Source organism: Aplidium turbinatum, chromosome 5 (assembly GCF_918807975.1).
Source record: "Aplidium turbinatum chromosome 5, kaAplTurb1.1, whole genome shotgun sequence".
Lineage (NCBI taxonomy): Eukaryota > Metazoa > Chordata > Ascidiacea > Aplousobranchia > Polyclinidae > Aplidium > Aplidium turbinatum.
In genome coordinates, this window is record NC_137476.1 from 37,964,621 (window position 1) to 37,990,274 (window position 25,654).

A 25,654-nucleotide genomic window follows, 5' to 3' on the forward strand; every position below is an offset into this window, starting at 1 on the left:
TTCCCAAGATATTTTTCTTGATCAGATGAACAGTAGCGTTCCCTTGACGTTAATATCCAATAAATGGTGATAGTCTTTGCAAATAATGTGTTTAAATATTTTTTGCGATTTCTATCTTTCTCAATAAGTTGCCACAACAGAAGTTCACTTTAATATTCTTAGACTACGTCTATTTTCTAAAACATGTTTTCTATTTTTATCAAAACGTGTTTGTCCTCCCATGGCGTTCACAAACGCCTGGCCTTTTTTTTGAAAGTTTAAGCAAATAAAATACACACTCATAAAACGCTTTCAACACACTCAAAACTATTAATTAATTACTATGAAAGCAAAAACCATAGGACTTGTTAATGAAATCTACGTCATTGGAAAATGCCAAATATTTATAAGTTTTTTGTCTTGCTGCCCAAACTTCATCTTCACTAAGGTTTAACTTTGTGAGTGAAACTTAGCCTCAATGTTGGTTATTCAATAAATTTGTGAGGAAGTCCATAGATCACACACGATACAGAACAAGTAGGTCTTGATAATTTTTGATCAAAATCTGTCTGTTTTGTGATCAAACCCCCTATATTGACGCTTGAGCACGTTCTTGTGTTATTTTAATAGGCATGAAATTTATTTTTAGAATATAAACCGCTTTTGATGTTCAATACTGTAGACTTATAAACTAACTATTTCTTTTTAGAAATCAGTTTGTTCAGGGAATTCATTTTAGAAATTATAATCATGAACAGACTCTACTTTTGTGTAACTTTGTTTAATTTAATCACTGCCTCGTTCGCTGATACATGCATTCCGATGTAAGTTGTATTTATTGTTTTCTTATTAATTGCAATTGCTCAGGAGACAACAATTTACTAAAACATCGTAGAAAGTGATCACACCTATTTTATTTATCACAGTACAAAATAAAAATAATTTTTTGAAGATAGAAACTGTCATTGCAAGACAATCGCTAAAGTTTATGAATACATTCTTGATACATCGCTTAGTGTCGGAAACAACACTGTGGTTGGTGAAGATTTGACTGTAAACAAAAGGATAAAGAACTTTTTTTGTTTAATGTAGTCGACTCCGCTTAATCGGATGGATACCAAATTGAGACCAAGTTAAATTGATCCAAAAGCGAGGAGAATAAATTTCTTTACTTTTGCGTGTTATAATGTCTACGTTTTACTGCCACTCCTCTTTTTAGTGCTGCTTGAACTGCTGTTCCGTGTTTTTTTGTTTTGTTTAATTCACAGAAGATTAAGTAAAATAAACAAAAAAACTACCACCGTCAACAAAGAAACCAAAATGTTGTATAATACTTGTAATCATATAATGAAACGCATCCAGGGTCGATTAGTTTCCCAGTCATGTAGACATGACTAGGGAACTGTGTTCCGAATGCCAGTGCAAACCGCTACTATCATAGCGAACTCGCGGTATCATTATCAGTCGTTTGTATATTTACACTTGTGAAGTAAACAAAAAACGATTTTAATAGACTAAAATAAAATAACACGAATTTGAAAAAGATAGAACACTCGAAAGTTAAAGATTGTGTTCATGTTACTAACAACAATAATAAGGTAATAACCAAGTTTTGTTTTGAGCCAATATACTTCTGCTTCTATAGTTTATTTACTTCTACCCTAGACAGATGCATTAATCTTAGACAAGCGACATCTGTGTAAGCTACTCTAGTGGTTGTTTAACATTTTACTGCAATAACTTAAAAGTTTTTCAAAGTAAGAAAATTCTTAAAAAAAACTCATTCAAATATATTTGAAGGTGTTGGACTGTATGAACTGCAATATGTTGGACTGCATTACGTTGAACTGCAATGTGTTTACTGGTTCCGCTTGGTTATTTTGAAGTTTTAATATTTAAATAACACAATGTAGCTAACTTGAAGCAATTGAATCTAAAAGAGCGTAAATAAACTGATTGCATAATAATTGACATTGTTTAGCTCATTCTTTCAGTTCTTTATAGCGTTGTTTTTCGTTAGAAACACGACGCTCCGTGTAAAAATTTGTTCGCATTTTTAAAAGAAATGGTAGTTTGATTGGATGAATATACTCGTGTGGAATTTTAGCGTTTTCGGTATGTCTAAGACTCTAAGTAGAAACCAAAGAATAAATGAATGATACAGAATCTGATAAAACTAAAGAAAAAATTCTAAGAAACTACACCAAGATTGTAAGGCAAAGTAATGATTAACTCTCCAGGAAAAATAAACTTTAAAATCCACTTTGAATTTATTGTAAATGAAGGGTAAGTATTTCTGCAAATGTATTCGTGAATAAGGAAAAGCCAAAATTAGTAAAAAGTCTAAGCAAACGTTCACCAAGTTATTGCAGTCGCCAACATGACTAATTTACATTTTTAACACTGTTGAATTTGTTCAGGCAGGCTTGCAGGGATTACAGACAACTGCTTTGCGGTACTGACGGAGTAACTTACAGGAATGAATGTTTCTTAAGGATTCAAAGGGAAGAATGTGATAGGTAGTTTAATGTAACTTCATTGTGTAGGATATCTTCTTTTATTTAATGTAAAATTGTTGTATAAATATGAATGAATTGTTTTTACACAATGTAGAGCAGTGGTCTCCAACCTTTTTAAGAAGCGACCCCAATTTAAGCGAAAACGAAATCAGCATTTACATGAGACCCCATTTTTGTTTTTGTTTATTTTTCTTATCTTTATCCTGCATTGAGAGAAAGCGACTTGAGCGCTATGCATCGCTGTACGCCTTCCGACGTACACCTGACCCACGCTGCAGCCGACGGCAATGTCTGTTTCCGGTTGTCTACTCTACTTATGACTTAAATTTGGTACTACCCATTACTCGAAATCGATCACTGGGTAAAGGCAATTATCGTAAAGTTTCTTGCCCAGAGAAACAATTTTCCAATACGGAGAAAAATATTTTAAGTAATGCTGAAACTAAATAGGCCTAATACGAGTAAGTTTGCAGAATTACATAGAAATGTGGCTACACAAAAGTATTCCAAATGATTGTTTTTAAGAAGTTTTACATAACACATGAACGTGATTTCACGAACACAAAATTGTCAATTTGTTTCAGCATTTAATTTGCACTGTTAATGCGATGATTTCAATTTGGTCAAGAACGTCATTGGACATATCTTCAATCCTACGTTTTACTGATAGTGAAATTGAATTCAAGAGATTGCAATTTACGTTCAAAAAACTCAGATGGTTTATCCATGCAAGCAGCCTGGATGATTTTTTTTCAAAATGACGTTTAAGTTTATTTTTCTTCATCGATTCTTCTGCGAGAACTTTATGACACTTTGGTTTGCGATTTGAATCAGTAAAACCAAGTTTTAAAAAAGCCTCGTCATAGCATTTTTTTATGGTATTTTTTGCTGCAATTTTTGTATAATATTTAGCTATACTTACTAGCTACAAATTACCATTACTAACTGCAAAGCAAACCAAAAACAGCCGATGAAATGTCTGCACACTACACCTGCATAAATAACTATTCGCTCGTTCTAGAGTCACCATGAATAACAAAAAGTTAATCTAAACTAGCATCGTAGTCTTTTTTTTTCGGTAATAAATTCAATATGGTGAGTTTTGGAGACCCCAGGAAAAATTAAGGCGACCCCACTTGGGGTCGCGACCCACAGGTTGGAGACCACTGATGTAGAGTAAAAAGTGATGGCGAAGATATGATGAAATGTGTTTCAAATAGCACTACGCCAACATCTATCGTAGATGCAGCGCTTTATAGATAAAACAAGGTCAGAGCAGTGGTATAGAAACATAAGCAAGGAATCCATTCTTTTCGTGAATGCTAAGAAAAAATAAAATTTAGTGACTCGTTGTTAATTATATGACTTGATAAGGTACTGAACTCAATCCTACGGACTCACAGGAAGACTGTTACTATCAATCTTATTAATCTACAATATCTCCAAGTGAAAAAATGTTAGCAATCTGCTGAGAAATTCTTGCACATTCAGCAAGAAAAAGTGTGTTTGCTTCATCTTTTGTAAAATCAATGTTGTTTTCATCTTTGTAAAACAAAAGAACCAGTCACTGGTAGAAAAAAGTCCTGTTCAAGTGATTGGATGCTCCAACAACTTTTTATTATCAGAACATTATCTCTTTTCATTTTTTTTGCATTTCTAAACTTCTTAACAAAAATAAAAGGTCATATGATGAAGAAGTTGAGTGAAAAAATATTTCTAGCAATTTAAGAAACTTTAAAAGTATTACCCAAGGGAAGGACATCAATTGAAGGAGTTGGGGCTATTGTTGTGTGCGTAATACCCGTGAACTGTGATTGTTTGTTCAGTGTTACTGATAAAGTTTATTGTTGCTGAAGAAATTAACAATAGCTACTGATTAATTAAAAACTACATATCCCTCGAAGAAAAGTACATTTTGTTTCATTTCACTTTGCATTTGTTAGCACTCTCCGCATCCGCAACAGAGGGGAGTGCCAACCCACCACTACAGAATCAACTTCACCAATTCCGTGCCTACCTGCAGAGTGAGTAGCAATGCTAATGAGCGCCAAAGCAACTGTTTACAGCTGACAAAAGCCCAATTTTCCATTTAGCATTGTTTCATATCATAGCAATGAAACTGAAGATGATCGGTATTATTAATATCATCATATACTTAACCCATAACACTGTCACTTTTATTATTGCGTGTCTCATACAATGATCAAATCTATTGAAAATTTATTTACAAGCACACGTATTTGATTAATTAGGAATTGACTACAAAATATTAAACTCTTGCAACGTATTTAATGAACTAGTGGTTCCTCATTGGGAGAGGAGTTAAGATTTGAGGCAGTTACATTATGTTGTAATTGAAAAGAACAAAACTGGTACACAATGTTGATGGGTATTACAACACATAATGTTTTGCTGTTACAGAGAAGAATGTCCGGCGATCTTCAGCCCAGTGTGTGGAACGGATGGAAGAATTTACTCCAGCGAATGTTTTCTCACTCAAGCAGCTCTTTGTGACAAGTAAATATATTTTTATTAAATTATAAAAAAAGAGCTAATTTATTAAAAAAATATACAGTCTCTTTCAAATTAACGCTCAGATTATAAACATACAGTTTCACACTGTTTTACACATATTAATTAATATCTTGTAACATTTTCGAAAGCGCATTATTACATCATAAGCTGCCGAATTACCACTTTCAAGACCACAAGAAACAATGAGAATTTCATGACACAAGACACAAACAACATTAGACTCGTCTTGGTGAAATGAGTATAGTCATTTCTGGATTGTAAGCCCTTGGCCTCCTATGTGATATCAAAACTAACAAATATTCTTAGAGGTAAACTAAGCTGCTTATCCAGAGGTAAACTAAGCTGCTTATCCAGAGGTAAACTAAGCTGCTTATTCAGAGGTAACCTAAGCTGCTTATTCAGAGGTAAACTAAGCTGCTTATCCAGAAGTAAACTAAGCTGCTTATCCAGAGGTAAACTAAGCTGCTTATTCAGAGGTAAACTAAGCTGCTTATCCAAAGGTAAACTAAGCTACTTATCCAAAGGTAAACTAAGCTGCTTATCCAAAGGTAAACTAAGCTGCTTATTCAGAGGTAAACTAAGCTGCTTATCCAGAGGTAAACTAAGCTGCTTATTCAAAGGTAAACTAAGCTGCTTATTTTCAGCTAAACGACCAATGAAAGTAAAGCCTTTGAAAAAATTGGGCCAAGCATAGATTTCGTAATAGCCTGTGACTTATTTTATATTAACTTTGTCTCCACTCATTTCAGTGGGTAATGGGTATCTGTGATTGCTCCACTGCAAAACATACCTGACGTCACTAATGTTTATTCAATTACTTTAGTTGCTGTAGAAACTCTCTGTTTGAAAATAGTCCAACTACACTATTTCGACAAAACAATATTTTTAATTTTCGTGGCATAATTGCCCTTTATAATTCATAGTGTAGGCTACGTGGAATACATTTTTCAACAAATACAGACTTATGCCCGGTTGGTTGAGAGCTTAAGATTTAGATTGAAGCGGGTGGAGAAGCAATGAAATAAATCACCGTTTCTTGCCAACACCACAGCTGCACGGTGTCGAACCTACGCACTTCTGAGGGTAGTACATAAGGTCTCCCACCTCTCGACTGTGAAAAAGACCTATGGGTAATTAATGAGAATTGTATAACACAGAACTAATTTAAAGTACCAGTCAGTGGTCAATAAATCCCAACAGTTGAGGTCTTTTACTAACCAATAAATTTTTACTGTAAAAAATATTATTTTTCAGCTCACTCACCATGGAACGTACTGGATCATGCAGTAAAGATGGAAACAAGAATAGATACTATGGATTCTATCAAAGGCTGCTGAGGAGACTTGGATGGAATACTGATTCCGTGGCTGACCACTTGAAAGAATTGGCTTCCAAGTAGCGGGAACTTGCTGGTGAACGTGGAGGAAAAATCGAGTTGAAATCTTAGTGAAAAAAACAACTGAACAAAGTCGATTGTGACATCATAATGCAGCCTTCTCTGACGAGTTATCATAACGAATTTGTGTTAATTTGACTTGTTGGATAAGAAAAATAGTAGTCCTGTATCTTCAAGTTGATGGATGAAATAAATTATCTCGCTGTGTACTTCACAAAGAGTGGGTTGCTACTTTTATTGATGAAAATGATTTAATTTTTGACTTAACTTTAAAGCTTAAATTTGTCAATTCATTATCATCGCATGCACAAAGCAATCGAAACGTGGAAAATTATGACCAGGACCTCATCATCATCATCATCATAATCCATCGTCGGTTTGTTCCCCACTAGTGGGGGTGGCCGATTGTTTCCTCGCAGCAATTGTTTTAATCCCTTTTCTCCATTTCACTCTGTCCCTTGCATCTTCCTTCTTCAGTCCGACTTTTTTAAATTCATCCTTCACTTGTTGTTTCCACGTTCTTCTTGGACGACCGCGTTTCCTCTTCCCATCCACCTTTAGATCTAGTGCCTTTCTAAGAAAACTTTCTTCCTCCCTCCTTATCACATGTCCATTAGGGTGGCTCATTTTCCTTGATGTTCTTTAAAATTTTTGTCAGTTTGGAATAATGTTCCATTTTGCTCACTGATATTTGTAAACCAAAAATTTTTGTTGGGTTTTGACCTTTGACCCTGGTTCACCCTAGGAGAAATTCTGAATTTTTCTGAAAAATTACTAAATTTCGAAGTGGTTTAGCAGTATCTGAAGAGAGGATTTCTCAAAATTTGACCACGTGATTTTGACGTCACTTCCTCTGTTAACTTCCACGTGGAACATCTTCACCCTACTCCAAGTCTGAGAGTCACTAATAGTGCATGCTTTTAGTGTCATTTTAGTTGATTTTACAACCTTTTCGCAGTCAGTGAATCTATAACATATAGACCAACAAAAAAAATTTGTCACAAAAGATGAGAGTCATTTTAGAGTATTTCAGAGCCCCTGATTCCGAAAATGCACTTAGTTTTTTCGAATTGGCTCTAGTTTTCGAGATATTCGACAATGAAAATATTTTTGAAATCGTTTCTGAAAAGCTTTCAATTGGCAAATTACTTATTTTCAGCCCTGTTTACCATTATGATGTCATAATTGCACTTGTCTAGTTCAATTAGTTCATATTGCACGAAAGTTCAAAACGCAAGCAAAGGTTGAAATGAACTGTGTTTAACGTTAGGGAGACATAAATACTCAATGAAAACAGTTGTGAATCAGTAGGCCTACATCACAAGAAAAATATCCCGAAAGTCATGTGTTTATGAATGCAGCTTTATATTGAAAAGGTAGGCCTACTGAAATGGATACTTGTACAAATGAAGTTTTATTCCAAGCCTTTGCTAAGGCCAAGTCTTTGCTGCAAGAAGTTTTTTTCTGGTCTATATAGGCTAAATAAATGGCATATAGGCTAATAAAATATGCCTTTGACAAGTAGGATGCTGTACAAACAACCCAGATATATTTTGCTGCACGAGGCAACGCAGAGGACCAACACATTCTGCGATAGATGCAGCGCTATATAAAAACAAGCATTATTATTATTACTTTGACATGAAGCTGGGTGATCAAGATAAGTCCTGGGTTCCTCCTAAAGTATGCAAACATTGCACTCAAATCCGTTCCTTGGCTCAAGGCTAAGAAGTTCAGAGTGCCATGGCATAAAGAGAGCCGTGGAATCACCATGAAAATTGATATTTCTGCACGGTGAGGATGTTCGAAGGAAGTTGGAACATCATGTTTACATGGAGTGTGCAAGGGAGTCATTGCATGGACGTTGCTATTTCTGTTTTTTGTTTGCCCTCTCTAGTTTCAAGTGGTGATTTGCTTGAAACAATAGGAAAACGGGCATGACTGAGAGTAACCTCAATACCTTCAGTAATGTTTTGGAGCAAGGTCAAGTTTTTTTCTCAAAACCATTTCTACCACCTACTGTAGTAGTTAAAGATTTAGTTATCAAAAGTGGTAGCTGCAATCTTGGCTCCTCATCTCGATCAACATGGCATTCTTGACTCCAAGGCCAAGATTACGTTCTTCCGCAGCAAGAATAAAATTCTGAGTAGCTACTTTATTGAAGAACACAACTTTGTATTCTGTAATTATATAAATGGCCTTCGTACCTTGATGGGGTGTTGCTCAGTAGGCCAATCATAATAAAGAGTTGCGTTTGTTCATCGATAGCCTTGTTTGGGTTGTAATCAACGTGATTGGTTCCAAATAGCGTTTATACAACTCAGAAATGTGCCTGGGATTACTTCCAGTTTTGTCTATGTAGTAAACGACACGACGTTAAATCGATAGGGGCTCAAAATTGCGAAAAACATATTTTTGCTGTAACTCAAAAACTAAAGCCAATTCGGGAAAACTTAGTGCATTTTTAAAATCAGGGGCCTCGAAATACCTTAAAATGACTCTCACATGTCTATAAAAAAAGGTTTGTTGGCCTGTGAAAATCGATAAACATCGTCATATGATTCAAGAAACTGAAAGCAGTAGATATTTACTACGTGAAGAGTGCACAAAGAAAAGTATATCTGAAATGTGGTAGAATTCAACATTTTGAGAGTAATACATGTGTCAGTGTTCATGGAGTTGCTGATTAAACCACTTTGCTTGCTACAAGTTTGTGTTACTGCCTCTTATTGTGTCCATTAAGATGCTAGAGTGCATTAGAAGATAGCGGGTGAGCAATTTCAGGGATAAGTGAAAATTCGATATTTTGAAAAAATTCAAACCAGGTGAACCAGGGTCAAACGTTAATATTTTTTTGTGAAATTTGGTGTAGGAGATACATTTACCAAAAGGAACAATATTCCAAACTGACGAAAAATTTAAAAGAAAAAAAATTTTTTTTTGAGATTTTGCGCCAGCCTAATGTCCATACCATCTTACTCCATTTGCCCTTGCCAGTTGGTCTATGGTCTCTTTCATCTCTAGCATATCCAACAATTCTTCAGTCATTTTTTCCCTTCTTGTTTTCACCCCACACATTGCTCTCACCATTGACCTTTCCGTTCTTCTCAGGATTGCCAGTTCACTCTCTCTCAATATCCATGTCTCGCTACCATATAGCATTGCAGGCCGCACACAGCTCCGATATACTTTCCCTTTCATCCTTAGTGAAAATTTTCTGCCATACAACATTTCCCCACATTTTCTGAACTTTGCCCAGCCCAATCTTGCCCTTGTTGTCACCGCTGCTTCACATCCACCACTTCCATTTATCCGATCACCCAGATAACAGAAGTCTGTCACTGTTTCGATGCCATGGCAGAACTCATCATCATGGCTTTCCACTTCATTCCTTCCTTTACTGCATTTCCCACAAACAAAACACTTCGACAATCTTGTTGCGGCTCTCTTGACATTAGCACATCTTGCATGTACCCACTTTCCACAATCCTTGCATTGCATTGAATTTCTCATCACTCTCTTGCCACATATTCCACAGGGATCTACTTTGCTCTCAACAACTGTTCCTTCTGCTCCACTCACCATCACTTTTGTTTTTTCAAGATTCACCTTCATACCCTTGGTTTCAAATGCTTCTTTCCATTTCTCAAACTTTCTCTCCAGTCCCTCCATACTATTACTTGTCAAGACCAGGTCGTCTGCATACAAAATTTCACGCAATAAGCCCTCCCTCACTCCTTCAGTTACAACGTCAACCACAATAGCAAATATCAGAGGTGACAAAACTGATCCTTGGTGTACACCAACCTTCACAAAAAACTCGTTTGAATAATTTGATCCAACTCTCACTTTTGTTCTTGCATCCTCACACATAGACATCACAGCTCTCACTAATACTTCCGTTATACCTCTTTTCCTCATTGCCCACTCCATCACTTTCCTTGGTACTCTGTCAAATGCCTTTTCTAAGTCGACGAAACACATATATAGTTTTCTCTGCTTCTCTTGGTATTCCTCCTGCATTCTTCTCAATATAAACAGAGCATCCACTGTACCTTTTCCTGGCATAAATCCAAACTGCATATCATTTAATTTCACCAATGTTCTCAACCTCTTTTCTAGTATTCGCTCCACAATTTTCATTCCATGCTCTAGTAGTTTTACACCTCTATATGCACTGCAACTTCTCACATCCCCTTTTCTCTTGAACAGTGGAACAACAGTACTATGCTGCCACTCCTCCGGCATTCCCTCTCCATCTAATACCCTTTGGCTAAGTTGTAGCATTACTTCAATTCCCAACTCTCCACTTGCTTTTATCATCTCTACGCTCACTTCTGATGGACCGGCTGCTTTATGCAGTTTCATTTGCCCCATTGCCTCCACCACTTCATCACGAGTAACCTTTCCCACTGGACCCTCCACCAGATCAACCTCTGTCATATGATCCCATACATTCTCCTTATTCATAACATTTTCCATATGTTCCTTCCACACTTCTCCTCTGCTTTCCGGACTGAAATGCAACTTCCCATCTCCACTCCTTATACATCTTCCCCCTACAATATCTTTCCCATCCTTTTTCATTTGCTTTATGAGTCTGAATGCTTTGTTTTGGCTTTCCCCCATTTTTATTAAGTTCCTCCTCAGCACCATTCTTCATAGCTCTTGAAACAACCCTCTTTGCCTTCTTTTTCATACTCTTATACTTGTTTTTATTCTCTTCTGACCAATTTCTGCGCCACTGCTTGTATGCATCTCTTTTCTGTGAAATCGCATGCTTCACCTCTTCATCACACCACCATGTGTCTCCACAATCCCTCCTCACTTTCTTTTTCCCACATACTTCATCACATGCTGCTAGGACACCTTTCTGAAATGAAGCCCACAAGTCCTGCGTACTCATGTTTACCAGCTCTTTTGCTCTTTTCACAAACTTAATTCTCGTTTCTTTTTCCTCCAGTTTCCACACATTTCTCACAAAAACTCGTTCTTTCTTCACAATTTTCTTCACTTTTTTCATATTTAAGTCTCCTACTATTAGTCTATGCTGCAACTCCCACGGAATTACTTTCACATTCTTCAAGTACTTTCTCTGTTCCTGCCCAACCACAATAAAATCAATTTCCGACTCATGTCTTCCTGAGCTGTAAGTCACCTTCCTTTTCTCTTTCTTTTTAAACCATGTGTTGGCAATACAAAGTTTCCTTTCATCACAAAATTCAAGTAGCATTCTTCCTTCCATGTTTCTCTCCCCAAAACCATACCCTCCATGAATGCCCTCGAACCCATTTGCTTGTTTTCCAACATGTCCATTAAAGTCTCCTAATCCAAACACCAACTCTTTTGAACTCCGTAAATCCCATTCCTCTGCCAAAACATCATAAAAACTTTCCTTTTCTAAGTAATCCCTACCACTTTGAGGTGCATATGCACAGATTAGCCTCACTACCTCCTCTTCAAAAGCAAGTACCATTGTCATCACTTTGTCACTCCTTCTTCTAACTTCTATTACTATCTCACATAATTCCTCTTTTACCAAGAAACGACACCACCGATTCCTGTGTTATTTCCTGACCACCATAACTTATATCTCCTCCCATTGACACCTAAAAACCGCGCTGACTGTCCCCTCCATCTTACTTCCTCTAGGCAACATATATCCACCCTTCTTTTTCTTAGTTCTTCACATATTTCAGTTCCTTTACCACACAAACTTCCTACATACCAGCATCCGATTCTAACACCATAATCTTTTTTCAATGTTTTTTTGTTTTCTCGGAACCCAGAGATTCTTCGCACCCCTTGCCCATCTAAGGGCTGCTGGGGACTAGGGGCCATTTTTAGCTTTTGCTGCATTTAAATAATATTTTGGAGCATAGATTTTCCAGCCGGATGCCCTTCCTGACGCTAACCACAGTTATTGGCGGTGGGCCTAGCCTTTACTTAAAAAAGTATTTCCTGCAAGGCAGCAGGATTTCTAACAAGTTTTAGCCAACCAGCCGAGGTTGTTGCCCATGAGGTGGGACGTGGACCCACTTGTTAGTTTGGTGTGTGATCAAGACCAGTGTTCCCCGAGACCCATGGTGTAACAATCCATGGCGACTGCCCAAGGTTCAAAGGTGCTACTTGTACCACACACCTACCTCACTCAAAGCAATGAAAATGTTTCTAATCAATTCTATTTGAATAAGAACCTCCTGATGATCCCAATAAGAATAAAACAGCCTGTTATTTAGGTCGTGAATAGTTACTGCATATGATGTGATTTTAAAAATATGTAAAAATTATATAGAGTTCTTTCCTAGCTTTCAGGTCTCCTGAAAAGAGTCTACATTCTGGACCTGAGTTCAAAAGGATCTCCTAAACCCCATTGTTGGCACTAAAGTGTGGGTCCTATAAGACTAGTCTGCCTACAAACAATGACTTTATTTCAACAAGATATAACTGGACTACCTTGTAGAGCTTTTTGCACTGAGAATGCAGACCATGAAAGCAAATGAAATAGCAAATTGATTTCATTATTCGAAAAAAGCTTATTATAGTATATAGCCTACTTACGGTAGTAGGTAATGCTAAACCAACAGGATATAGATCCATACCGTTATGTTTTAGCACAAACCTGCTTTGAAATTCATAACTCCAATATAGTCATTAAGATTATGACGAAACTTATAATACACCTGAACGATTCAAAAACAAAAACACGACTGACTTCTTCAAGGGGTTAGTATGCTGTACAGTAAGTGTAAACGAACCAAACATTCAAATGAAATTCAACTTCCTAACAAAAATAATCGCGTAGAAATTTTGAAACTATTATCATAAGCCTCATACAATAAATCTTAATGATGGCATCTCATTTCCAAATAATTATAAAAAAGAAACTATTGTAAGTGCTTGTCTGATGTATTTAAATTTGTTTCATGCTGATTGAAAACTGTGCAGTGTTGCGTATACAATTTGATTCTTCGTGACTCGTGCTGTTCACTTTCTCCCCGCTCTGCAGTTATGTAAGTTTCTTGTGGACTCGTAACGCTTAAACTCTTTTTCTAGCTTCCCAATTAGCATGCGATAATTTTTGCTTAGAAATTGAATTTCGCTTGTCATGTTTTATTGATTTACAGCAACATGGTCCTGTGTTTTACCATACTAGACAGGTAGTCACTACCTGGTCTAGCCCCTTGACGAAGTCAGTCGTGTCTGATTGAAGAAAGTTTGGAATAAAAGCCGATCATCACTTGTACATCTTATGATAGTTCAACTTAGTTTCCACCAGAAGAGCGCATCATCTTATTGAACCTTTGAGTATGCTTGTGGATTAGCACGACGCAGCACATTTAAATAAGTTAGTAATTATAGCAAAGTGGCAATTGGTATAAACAAATATTCATAAAATGTTAGAAAGTTTCATAGCTTTGGCAGGTTACGGATTGACTTGATTGTTGATTACTTATTAACAGATGGTGCGGGACTAAACATGATTGTGAAAATATTTTTGTTTTCTTGTGTCATACAACACAAAACTCGGTGATCTGAGTGTTAGTGCTACGATAAAGTACAGGGGAGTTAAAAGAATAACATCGGGTTTGTTATATCTTTTTTATAACTAACGTAACCAATATAAGTTGCTTTGAAGTGGAAAGGGTTTATGACGTCACAATGCTTCATGGGCAATTGGCCTTTGAAGGCAATTTAGAATAAAAGCTTGAAACAAATGGCCAATTTTTGTTGATATGTTGATAGTTTTGTTGTTTTTATTGGTTTTGTCTTTAGTAAAAAATTATGAAAACAAAAACAAAGCCGAGGTAATCAAAGGTAAGAGAATGTGCTTAGGCCTATTGTTGCAGACACTGCAAAGTTACATTTTTGTTGCAAGTTCATGTGGACTCATAAAACATTTTCTTACAAGGCAGTTCCAGTGAAGAATAGTGGAGTAGGCTGAATAGCTTTTGGCATACAATAAATTTTACTAAAATCTTTACAAATACCACCGTTGGTGTTTGTGTAAAAGTATAGTACGGTACTGTAATTAAAAGAAAAATCTTTATAAAAAATTGTAGAGTTGCTAAAAAAGTTTTTTTTTGGTCAAAATTAAATTGCTCAATAAAAAATAAAGCGAGTAATAAAGCAAAAAAAGTTGCATCGAAAAAAGTATTAAGCCATTTTTGTGCTGAACACTTGCAAGTGCCTGATTATTAATTGACAAATCGTTTTCCGTGTAATTCAGCGCAAAATAGCCAGTTCATTGGAGTATATCCAAGACAGAAAATTTTGCGTCGAATCAAAACGAAGCGTTTTTGAATCATTCTGTTCCTCACAAGACGTGTTGTCTGCAATCGGTCTGGTGGAAAAGTTATTTATTTAAACATTACGTAAACAAAGACTTGCAACATAGCTGTTAATCACTCATCCTAACATGGACTTTCTTTGCATGACAAAAGCTACTGTACTGTAATCTAAATAAATATGTTTCTCGGCAGCCGACTGTGGCTAGAATTGACAGAGATTGACACCGTGTTTCGCACATGAGGCTGGGCTCGTCAGTATCGCACCACTAATTCATGCCACAAGGGTATTCGACCACCGCTATTACCAGTCAGTTTAACTCTCATCTTACTAGTGAGTGCTCAGCAGTGTGCTGATAGCCAGGAAGAACGCTCCCTTCTTCACTACATAAATGTGTTAAGATCTTTTCACAGCAATATTTCTATTGCATTGGAAAAATCCCAGATTTGTTTGGATAAAGTCTCGATACACAGCTGAAACTCTTATCAATCTTTAAATGCAACCAGCACAGTACAATTCGAATCGAGTAACTTGTGCCATGTACATGGACAGATTGCTACTAGTTGTTATCGGTCTGAATTGTGTGCGGTGTAGCATTCCAGAAGCTACTGCACTCCAGAAGTGACTAGATTGCCAAATATTTGATTTCTTTTTAAATCAAAAGAAATTTCTAAACCCTCAAAACTCACAGTAACACTTTTAAGTTTTTATTAATGGAAAAATTATCTATTAGTTTGAGAGCAACAAGTGAATCTTACTTAGGCCTATTTCCAATTTTTTTGCTTTAGCATTTTTTTCCTGCGCGCCTGGCAGCTCTTGTAACTTTTGATCTGGCGATCACTTCTAGACTGTCGCTATGATGTAGTGGTCTAGAAGTTACTACTATTGCAAGGAGGCATGCTGTTTCGAAATTGATTTCAGAATATTTATTGCAAATGGTTAGAGTGTAGCCTAAGGCAGTTGAAACTATTTTTCCGAATTTTATAACTAGGCTTCAGAGAAAACTGTAAAAACGGAGCTTCAGCTATCAAATCTTGTAACCTGTGTTTGGTAACTTCTGGATCCTCACAGAAGCACAAAATTGTTTATAAATGTCTTCAGTAGGAAATGCAGTTATTCAGTTTTGTTATGAAATTCTTTGGTTTTGAATCTTTATCCTGGGACTGAGAAAGCATTGATAGGTTATTCCTGGTAGTTTCGCATACTTGTAGAGGCTCTTGACGCAGGCCCGGTTACTGAGATTGACAGGGTGAAGTTTTCGATTGTTGAAGTGTTGTTGATGGGGAATTATTCCATTAGGTGCCTCTGAATGAATTCACACTGTGGCAGCCACAGTGTGGCTGTAATCTTCCGATTTTAAGAATATCCAGGTGAGATCACAATATTTTTCGTTACTTCGTCAGACAGCAGACCGCTGTTGCTGTTGTTAGACGTAAGTCAACTTGGGTTGGTTTCGGAATAATAATAATCATCAATATCTGAAATTCGTACTGTTAAGGGGAAGATTGTATTAAACTTGACTGAGGGTCGTCCACTTCCACCCTTCCACCCAAAAGAGATTTTCAAAAGAGGCGACAATCCACTTTTTGCACTATTTTCTTATGTTAAGTTTTAATCTTCCGAGCCATTTGGTTATTGTATGTATCATGCAGGTCATAACTTGCACAATCAAACAAAGCAACGTAATTTCGTATAAACTATTTGTTTTACTTAGTAGCCTACTTGGAAAAGCCGATGTAAACCGATTATTACGATATTCTTGTAAAAACGACTAAATGCTAGTGAGAATATAAAACGTAATGGATTAAGACAACGTCAAAGTAACCAACAAAATGAATTAATTGCTAGGTTGCAATTCTTTCAGATTGATGGGAACCATCAAATATGTCACTGGTGATGTTGCCTCGCATTCGTCAAGCGGATAAGGAAGCGAACTTACACGATCCAACAAACAAAGAGGGATGGCTTTCTCTCTATCAAGCCTCAACTAAAGAAGTTCTTGATTCGTTTCGTTCAAACAACGAAAGCAGTGAAGACGAAAAAGATGTCAAGGAGGAGAAACATGATGAGGACACTTCCCAGTCTCTATTCTTCGATGAAAATTGTGCAGTTTCATCACTTGGGTTCGCATATGAGCCGATTCAAAGACTAACTAAGAGCCACTTGCTTTCCCCAAGTTCAGGGCGACATGCTTACCCATCAGACACTGAAAGTGACAGTGAAAAATCTTATTACGAAGGTTACCTTTCACAGGTAGGTTTAATGTGATCTCAACTCCGCACAACTTGTTGTTTGATTGCTGTTCATCCATTGTTAGCTGAACAGATGCACAGACAGATTTGCAAAGCTACAAGTGCCAATCGTAAGCTCCTTTGATTCCAAGTGTAGTTCAATAATGTAAACGATTGCTGGGTTAGATTAAACTTAAAAGGTTGTGTAAGATTTTGTTCATATCAAGACCCAAAATACGTCATCAGTATTTTTAAAACAAATTCATGTAGTAATCCACATGGATAGAAGTAATATCTAACTGGGCAAACTTTGGTTGATAGCAGGGCCCGATTAACCATGAGGCACACGAGGCACAGGCCTCAGGCCCCCTGGTTTTGGGGGCCCCCATTTTTTTTACATTAGTAGGGAAAGTACTATAATTTGGACCACCTAGATCAATTTAAAATAAAAAATCTTAATATTTTTAAAAAGATCCACAACATTGGGGTGCAACTAACTTTATTTGATTAGTTACAGGCTAGTTGGTTTGCAAAAACAATTCCAATCAAAAAAACATAATTCTATTTGTAATCAAGGTATTATCTCTAATTTAGAACCTAACAACAATAATACATGGATCAGTGTTCTGTTGGAAACAAAAAAAAAAACATAACACAAACAAAGAAAACTACATTATTATTTTTTTATATAGTGGTCCATATTATCAACTCAGTTTCTAAAATGGACCACCCTGTTTCATAATATGGACCATCATACTGTAATATGGACCGTTGTCATGTGAAAGTAAATATATCAAACTTCAATAGCATGAAATAGAACACAAAAACTCAATAAATAAAAATAGTCTGAAACGTTCATGATAGTCATCTCAAACAAGTTTCAAATCATTGATCATTGGCACAGTTGTCACAATAGTAAAAATGAGCATTTGATATATCAGCACAACTTTCATGGGCCAATTTCTTGCACTGACAACACTGAATCCAATCCTCATCAGTGGACTCGTCACACACAAGACAAGTGCATGCAGAAGCAGCATTGCTTGGAATGTCTAACTCTCTTTTTTGAAGACTTAAAGGTTAAAGCCTTTTCTCACTTGTTTTGCTGGTTTAGCTTTTTCTGTGAACTTGATTTTATGTTTGTGTGGCGTACCTGTCAGCACAGTAGCCTTTGTAGTTTTTCTACGTTTTCTTCCCTTCGTAACTTGTTTTGGAAGTGGGCTTATGTCCTCGACAGATTCCCTGCATGAAATGCTAACTGAACAAGGTTGTAAGTTCTTAACACTCAATGACGATGGTCCTGGTGCTTGTGAGATTGCTTCATACGATGCATAAGCTAAAGTTCCAGCATTTAATTCTGTTGACATGATAGAATTTTTTGCCACTTTCTCAATGTTTACCACATCTTGTGACAAAGGTGAAATGTTTCGAGAAATTGCATCTTGAGTAGACATATCTTGATCATCAATTATCAGCAGTGATACATTGTTTGGAGAGGTGTCTACTTCATGAGGCTTGTCAGTAACTTCAGCTGAGTGAAAACCACTTTCATCAAATACAAGAGGATTAATGGGGTAAATTCCTGCTTTTTTAAATCCATTTTAAATCCAATTTCCATGCTTAGACATGTCGTCAGAACTTAATCAAATTGTTTATAATATCAAAGTGATTATGCAAATTACTGGTAGTAGCTTTTATCACTATAAGAATGCAAGTTACAAATATATTTTATGATGCACTCTAAAAAGTTTGAAAAAAAAATGCATAAATCTCATGGAACTTCATTTCTATGCCTGTCTTCATTACTGAGAAACAAACTTCTACCAATTGACCATAACCTGGACCACTGGTCCATATTACCAAACAGTTAGGTGGTCCATATTACAGTTAGCATAATCTTATGTTGCTTGGTGTCATTTAGAATTAAACAGTGGACATTTCTTCAAGATTTTGGCAGATAGTCATTAGTAATGCCTCTCCTGCAGATTACTTTTGTATAATCTTTTGTAACTGTAGCAATATTTGAAAAATTCTCATAGTTTAGACCAGCAAAATAACATCGCAGACACCCAAAACACAAAACCTCTAGTAACAACAAAGAACCAGCTCAATCCTTTGAATCTGAATTCTGAATTCTGAAATAGTAAAAACTAGGTCAGTAAGAAAGGTTAATTCAAGCTGTTCACAAACCATGAAATTATTTACTTCAGTCGTAGAAAGAAAAAACAGCAGTGGTCCAAATTATCAGCCGGTCCAATTTATAGCACTTTTCCCTACCGTAGGCGTAGGCAGTGAAAGTTGTTGTGCCAGCAAGCCCGCAACCAGGGGGGGCATTGAGGGCATTTGCCCCCCCCCCAAATTTTTTGAAAAAATTTTAAGCGTTTTATGCAGTATGAAATGTAGGCCCTACTATACGTCGTACACGTACAGCCATACTGTAGGGTACCCGGACATTTTGTCGAAAGGACATTTTGCCGAAAGGACATTTTGCCGAATAGACATTTTTTTGAAACTCATTTTGCCGAAAGACTAATTGCCGAAAGGACTAAATGCCGATTAGACAAATTGGCGAAATTATAGAATTCGGTAATTAGTCCTGTCGCAAAATGAGTTTCGGCAAAATGTCCTTTCGGCAAAATGTCTTTCATCAAAATGTCCTTTCGGCAAAATGTCCGTGCACGTACTGTAGAGTGTAGACTATCGAAACCGAAAGTAGGCTACGCTGGTTGGAAGCTATGCTAACAATTTTGTTAGGCTGGCATCCTCATTATCTGTTTCGTTAGCGTATACATAATGTCAGCATCCATCATCACCATAAAAAGCGCTTAAAAACAACTAAATGATTCGAGATCAAAAGCAGCTGCGATAGCGTGGTGAATAAGCTACTCAGTTGGGCTTAAAGCATTTGTAAATCTGATTTTAAATGAATTCTTGAAAGTGAAAGGCCAGCAAGTGCGATTGATGCGGTGTCAGCAATAGAATCCCAAAAAGAGTTTTATCCAAACATTTAGGCTACAAACTCTTGATAATTTTGGCTACACTTCCAGTCACAATTACTTCTGCAGAAAGAACATTTAGCTGTCTACGACGCTTGAAAAGTTACCTTAGAAGCACTATGGGGCAGGACAGGCTTTCTGGACTAGCTCTCATGCAAATCCATCGTACTCAAATTCCAAGCGCGGAATTGGTGTTAAACGAACTTGCCAAATCAATTAGAAAGTTAGACATTATGCTCTAAATTAAAATGTCATTTTGCATTTGCAAAGTCAACTTCTTTGGGCCTACAAACATAAAAACTTGCTGAGCCAACAAAATGTTTCAGGATTGTAATTTGTAATTACCGTGTTGAGTTTATTCATATGTATCTGTTTGTTTGTGTCAGGGATATGGTTTATGTTGATGTAAATATATGTTATTGATTAATTTATGACTCCAGTCGTGCCAATGCAGTTCGTAGCCTACAGATGTTGTATTTTATTTGTAACCGACTGAACACATTACTGTGATATTGTAATTTTCTTCCTTGGGCAATCATAGCTAAATGAGAAAAAGTTACAAAGGCTAGTTTCCTTTAATGCTGTACTAAACAAAAACGTGATTGACATAAGTGATAACCACTGAACCGTAGCATGGTAGTGCCACACACTCTATCAATGGGCGTGGACATTAACATAAAAATGTGACAATGCATCATTTTAATGTTTGTTCTTTGATAAAAATTAAATGCTCCCCCCGAAAATATTTGCTGGTTGCGGGCCTGTGTGCCAGTGTGTGCACACTTGTTATTTTTGAGTAACAATTTCAAACTGTGTAATGATTTTGCAGTAACAGTTGAGCACTCCTGCTCTGCATTGAAAGCGATTGCCAATAGGGGCCCCTAAACTTAGCTGTGCCTCGGGCCCCCGTGAGCCTTAATCAGGCCCTGGTTGATAGTGTTTAAGAAATGATAGGCCCCACCAACAAACACTTTACAAATTTGGCAATGATTGCACAAATACTTAAAGCACAAGTTCTTGCAGACTGATTTTTTGCATATATCTTACCTAAAAATACCTTTTAGATTGAAGAAAAATCTGAATACTTCCTTTTCAAATGAATTAATCCAACTGACCAAAAAACGTGAAGTTACTCTACCAATACTTAATCTTCTCACTAAGCCGATTGTTGTCACGTTTTCAGGACACGGATGACTCGTTTCTCTTCCACGATAAAGCAACAAAGCTCTGGGCTTGGAGGAGAAGGTCTCGGATTGATACCTTAATGTTGATTAATTCCGCACACACCGTATTGCATCACAACTTTTGCTTCCATAGACGAGCTGTTTTTAACCGTATTAAGACTGGGGCTGGCATAATCTGCCCGCGCCAATTTCAAACCATTGTATTTTAATGGGCATACGTGCTATTAAGCTGAAATTTCTTGACTTTTCCTAAATATTACTTGGCTAAACGTATTTAAAGTTTCGTGGCTATACCTGATTCGGTTTGGGAGATATTTTACCGTTTTTAGCATGTACCTTGAAATATTTCATTGATTTGCTCCTGAAGTGAGAGAAGATTGCGCCTGGTTGGTTTCTTTTATAAAAAGAGTGACAGATCAACGATGGTTTATTCAAAGGCGCCAAACCGAGTCGCCTAATGAGCTTATCGCGCGTGTAATTTGATTACAGTAGTTGTGAAGAAGACACTGCGTGGTATCAATTACCGATTTGCGCCTGGCGTAAATTGCATACATTTGTTCTGTCTGTGAGTGAAACGAAACCATTTATTTTACGCTGATTGCACATCATTACACAATATATCAACGCAAAAAGTGTGGCATTACAAGCTGGAAATAGAATAGTTTACATGGACAATACCGGATAGCCGAAATTGATGATATTTTTGATAGTAAAATTGTTTCATTTCGCAATCGTTCAACTAAGTCGAATACTTATAAGTCGATTTTTGATGGTTTTTTCCACAATTTATATAGCATCGGCAACCATTTTTATTCAGTAATTTTCTAGCCGACAAAACTGCGCTGTTATTTCGTCGATTCAACGATTAGCGAATGGTATGAGGTGTAAAAACATGAAGATCCGCTGACGGATATCATCAGGGACCAAGCATTGCGGCATTGTCAAGCTGAAAGCAAATACAATTTATTATTTAAGTTCAATGGAACTTGATTCTAGGTGGCTGGTAATGCTCAACATTGCCAGATTTCAACGTCTTCAGTTGTTGAATTTACGTAAATATAACCGATTTGTCGGCGGACATATTCTTCCTGGAATAACTTATTTCCAAGTTTGGTTGCTTTGTCTATATCAGTTTTTCGTCCTTAGATGTACCTCTAATGTGAAATTGGGGAAATGAAGCAAATATCAACAGAAATTTGCCTACATCTCAAGTAACAGTTGTTTCCGATCTTCGCATCTTTCCAAACAAACTGAAGTCACATAAACAATTTTCACGTCTAAGCACCGTGGTCAAACGTTGAGTCGATATAATAATGTCGCACTTTTGCCGGCTGGACAATTACAGAGTAAATAGATTCTCGGCAGTTGATGAGCCGTTACGGTTGTTAGCGTGAGAGACAGAACGCAAAGTGTGACGCGGGATTACAGTGACGTCATTATCTCAAGAAGAGCAAGCCTTGTTTCTTTATTATAATTTACATGTAACTTTGGCGATTTGACTGCTGTGTAATAAATCCATTACAGCTGTAAATATACACATGATTCGAAGACAAGTTTAAATTTGTTGGAAAGTCAGATAAATTTTCTTTCACTTGGTAAAATACCTAAGTGACAGCATGCTTATCAAAGGCGTAACAATCGTTTAAAAACCGCGGGCGCTTTATGCCCCCCCAACTCAAGAAATCCCTTGAGAACCCAGTCTTAATACGGTTAAGTTTCTTAATGTGAACAAATTGCATATTAGAAGAAAGTTTGGGGTAATAAGATGAGTTCGCAAACTATAAGTTTAATGAACTTCTTGTCCAATTTGATTGTGTTTTGTGACGTAATAATTTTAATGCAAAAGGTTGAGTTGACCATTGTTTACTTCACAATGTTAGTCACAAACGACCTGTTATAGCCTGATGGTGCAAGTTTGCTGTAGCAATAGGGGTTTGTCACTAGCTTTCGGAACACAGTTCTCTAGTCATGTGCAATTACGAATGGTGTTGAAGTCATTGTGTATTGTTTCACAAGGTTCTTTTCTTCGGCTTGAGGCTGCTGTCATGATTGCTGTCTGCTGAGTTTATGTGTTGTCAAGCGTACTTACAGTAAAATTTGTCCAATCAGTTGATTTGCCATAGACTGAGTTATGCTTTTCAATTGATTCGACAAATTTTACAGTAATCATGCCTGACAACACTCAAACTCAGCAGACAGCAATCATGACAGCAGCGTCAAGCCAAAAAAAACAGAGCCTTGCAAAACAACGACACACTGACTTCTACACCATTCGTCATTGCACATGACTGAAGAACTGTGTTTCGAAAGCTAGTGACAAGCCGCTATTACCATAGCGAACAGTATCAGGCTAAAACAAGCCTTTTGTGTCTACAATTGTGAAGTAGTTCTAATCTCTGATACTATGATTCAAAAACTATGAGTTGGAACTGCTAAAATTTGTCTCGTATTTCAGTGTAAACATCGAGTGTACAGTAAATACCAACACTGGGCAACATTTTACAACTTATTTTTTATTCTTTGCTCGTTTCAAGTTTACTTAGACTAATGTGGCCATGCTGAATCCAAATTTGGCCTTAGATTTTTTCTAACACATCACGTTTTTGAGATATGATAATAAAAATACCTTATTTTTGCCAAAAGTGGAAGATTTGGCGTTCCGTTTACCACCAACATATGCAGTGTCATAGCGAGAGGTTAGTATTAGACAGGCCAAAATAGCTTAAATAAGGTTACTAGACAAGCATTGCCATAAGCCTGCATAAATGTTTGTTATTTCATGCAAAACATTGACAGGGGGGGGGTCAATTATACTTTTAGCTTCACTTTTATCTTGATAATATTGCTTTGTTAATAATGTTGCTTCCAAAACAAATTAGTATCAAATTGTAGTTTGTAGATGTATTTCAGCTATTCATGCACCCCATGGCCTGGATTTCTGGATGTAGCACAATGTGTATGTGTAATAAACGCAACGTCAAACCTTACACTTTTGGAAAAAGTAACAATTTGCTCTTATCATATCTCACAAACCTGACGTGATAGGATAAATCTGAGGTCAGATTTGGAATCAGCATCCCAAAGTTAGTCCAGGTCATCTATTTTCATTTAAGGAATAAATGTGATGTTGTCCAGTGCAATCATTGCAGTCTATAAACTGCAATGCATAAAACCAACCAATAGAGGATGCTAACTTTGATTTTCATACTGAAGCCGCCTACATGTAGATAACATGCCGGCAGTAGATAGTTATTTTTAAACTATTTTTTTTATTAAGGAAGAGTATGGAACGAAAAAGAAGAAGAGAAAACAGACAATTTTTTGGGTTAGCGTCAAAGATGGCATTGGCGTGGGCTGTATGCGGTCTTGGATATTATCTATACCAGTACCCTCTCAAAGATCAGAATTTTGACATTCTAGTGTGGGCCTGGTCTTGCATCTACTCGTGGTGGGATGTTTTAGACGAATTCTTAAATGAAACTTCAAAAACTAAAGCAATAAATGAAATTCCCGGCCGAGTGCTTGACTTAGACGTTATGCTTGCTTTTACTTGAAAAAAAGTTACACTCAAAATCAGCGAAAGGTACAGTTTGGAATGCTGTACTTGGATGAATCCTTATCATCTTCATATGTTTTGTTATGTGCACTGCTTCATTTGCTGATATGTGTCTTGCTTTGCACTGCTACTTATGTTGTTCTGTTAAACGGGCAGCGTAATGTTCCTAAAGGTGTCCTACGATAATTTATGTTTACTGTGCTTTTCTTAATAAATTTCTATGGCCACCACAAACTAAGCTGTAAAAGTTGATAATCTTAGTAACTCGGCAAATGGTTTGTCAGACTAGCACAGATTTAAACCATCATGTGGACTGCATTAGGCAACCCTGGTAAAAAATAACTTTATTTGCCACTCAGATTCTGTAACAGTACTGTATACGATAAGCTTACAGGTTTATATGTAGTGTTTTCTTTCACCTTGAGACACTACGTTTATATTCCGCGTTAAAGAAGTGAAAGCGTCATGAAAACAAGCTTTGAGGCCTAGATTTCTTATCCCACTTAACATTGTTTTCTTGGACTACACTGAGAGACTATTGGAAGGAAGCCAGTCATTGATGGCATCATCCTTATGGTATGTTTGAGGAATGTATGGTAATACAGTCATAGATGATCTGCGGTCTCTTCCTCCATACCGCACTTGCAAGAAGAAGACACCACCCCCCTATTGTGCAAGATTAAGCTGGACCGATGCCAGTGGAGAAAGATTTAGAAAAACCAGTGCCTGTCTCAAAAGGAACTAAGCAATATGCCCAAGCGAAGATGACTTCTTCTTCAAACAAAACTCTCTAAATATTTTAAAATATTTTTCATCTTAATTTGTTCATAAAAATACAGTAGATGAAAGTGTAGGCACTCTTTCGGTTGACCTCACAAAGTCGTGACCACAACAAGGCAGTTACGCACAAACTGCATGGCAAAGTCTACAAGAGAATATAGAGGTCACAATTTTCCATTTGTGACATTG

At 36.8% G+C, this 25,654-nt stretch overlaps 2 protein-coding genes across 2 annotated transcripts; both read left to right on the forward strand.

Annotated features, from left to right (window-relative positions):
• Window positions 1-692: 692 nt before the first annotated feature.
• On the forward strand, window positions 693-6,627 carry LOC145769858 (double-headed protease inhibitor, submandibular gland-like). Its single transcript, XM_082581403.1, has 5 exons — window positions 693-803; window positions 2,400-2,498; window positions 4,442-4,522; window positions 4,920-5,015; window positions 6,288-6,627. Exons 1-5 carry the CDS (start codon window positions 730-732, stop codon window positions 6,430-6,432), a joined length of 495 nt encoding a protein of 164 aa, XP_082437529.1. The 5' UTR covers window positions 693-729; the 3' UTR covers window positions 6,433-6,627.
• Window positions 6,628-14,136: 7,509 nt separating this feature from the next.
• Window positions 14,137-24,940, forward strand: LOC145770699 (uncharacterized). Its single transcript, XM_082582395.1, has 4 exons — window positions 14,137-14,247; window positions 16,583-16,971; window positions 21,129-21,190; window positions 24,407-24,940. Exons 2-4 carry the CDS (start codon window positions 16,603-16,605, stop codon window positions 24,681-24,683), a joined length of 708 nt encoding a protein of 235 aa, XP_082438521.1. The 5' UTR covers window positions 14,137-14,247; window positions 16,583-16,602; the 3' UTR covers window positions 24,684-24,940.
• The last annotated feature ends 714 nt before the right edge of the window (window positions 24,941-25,654 follow it).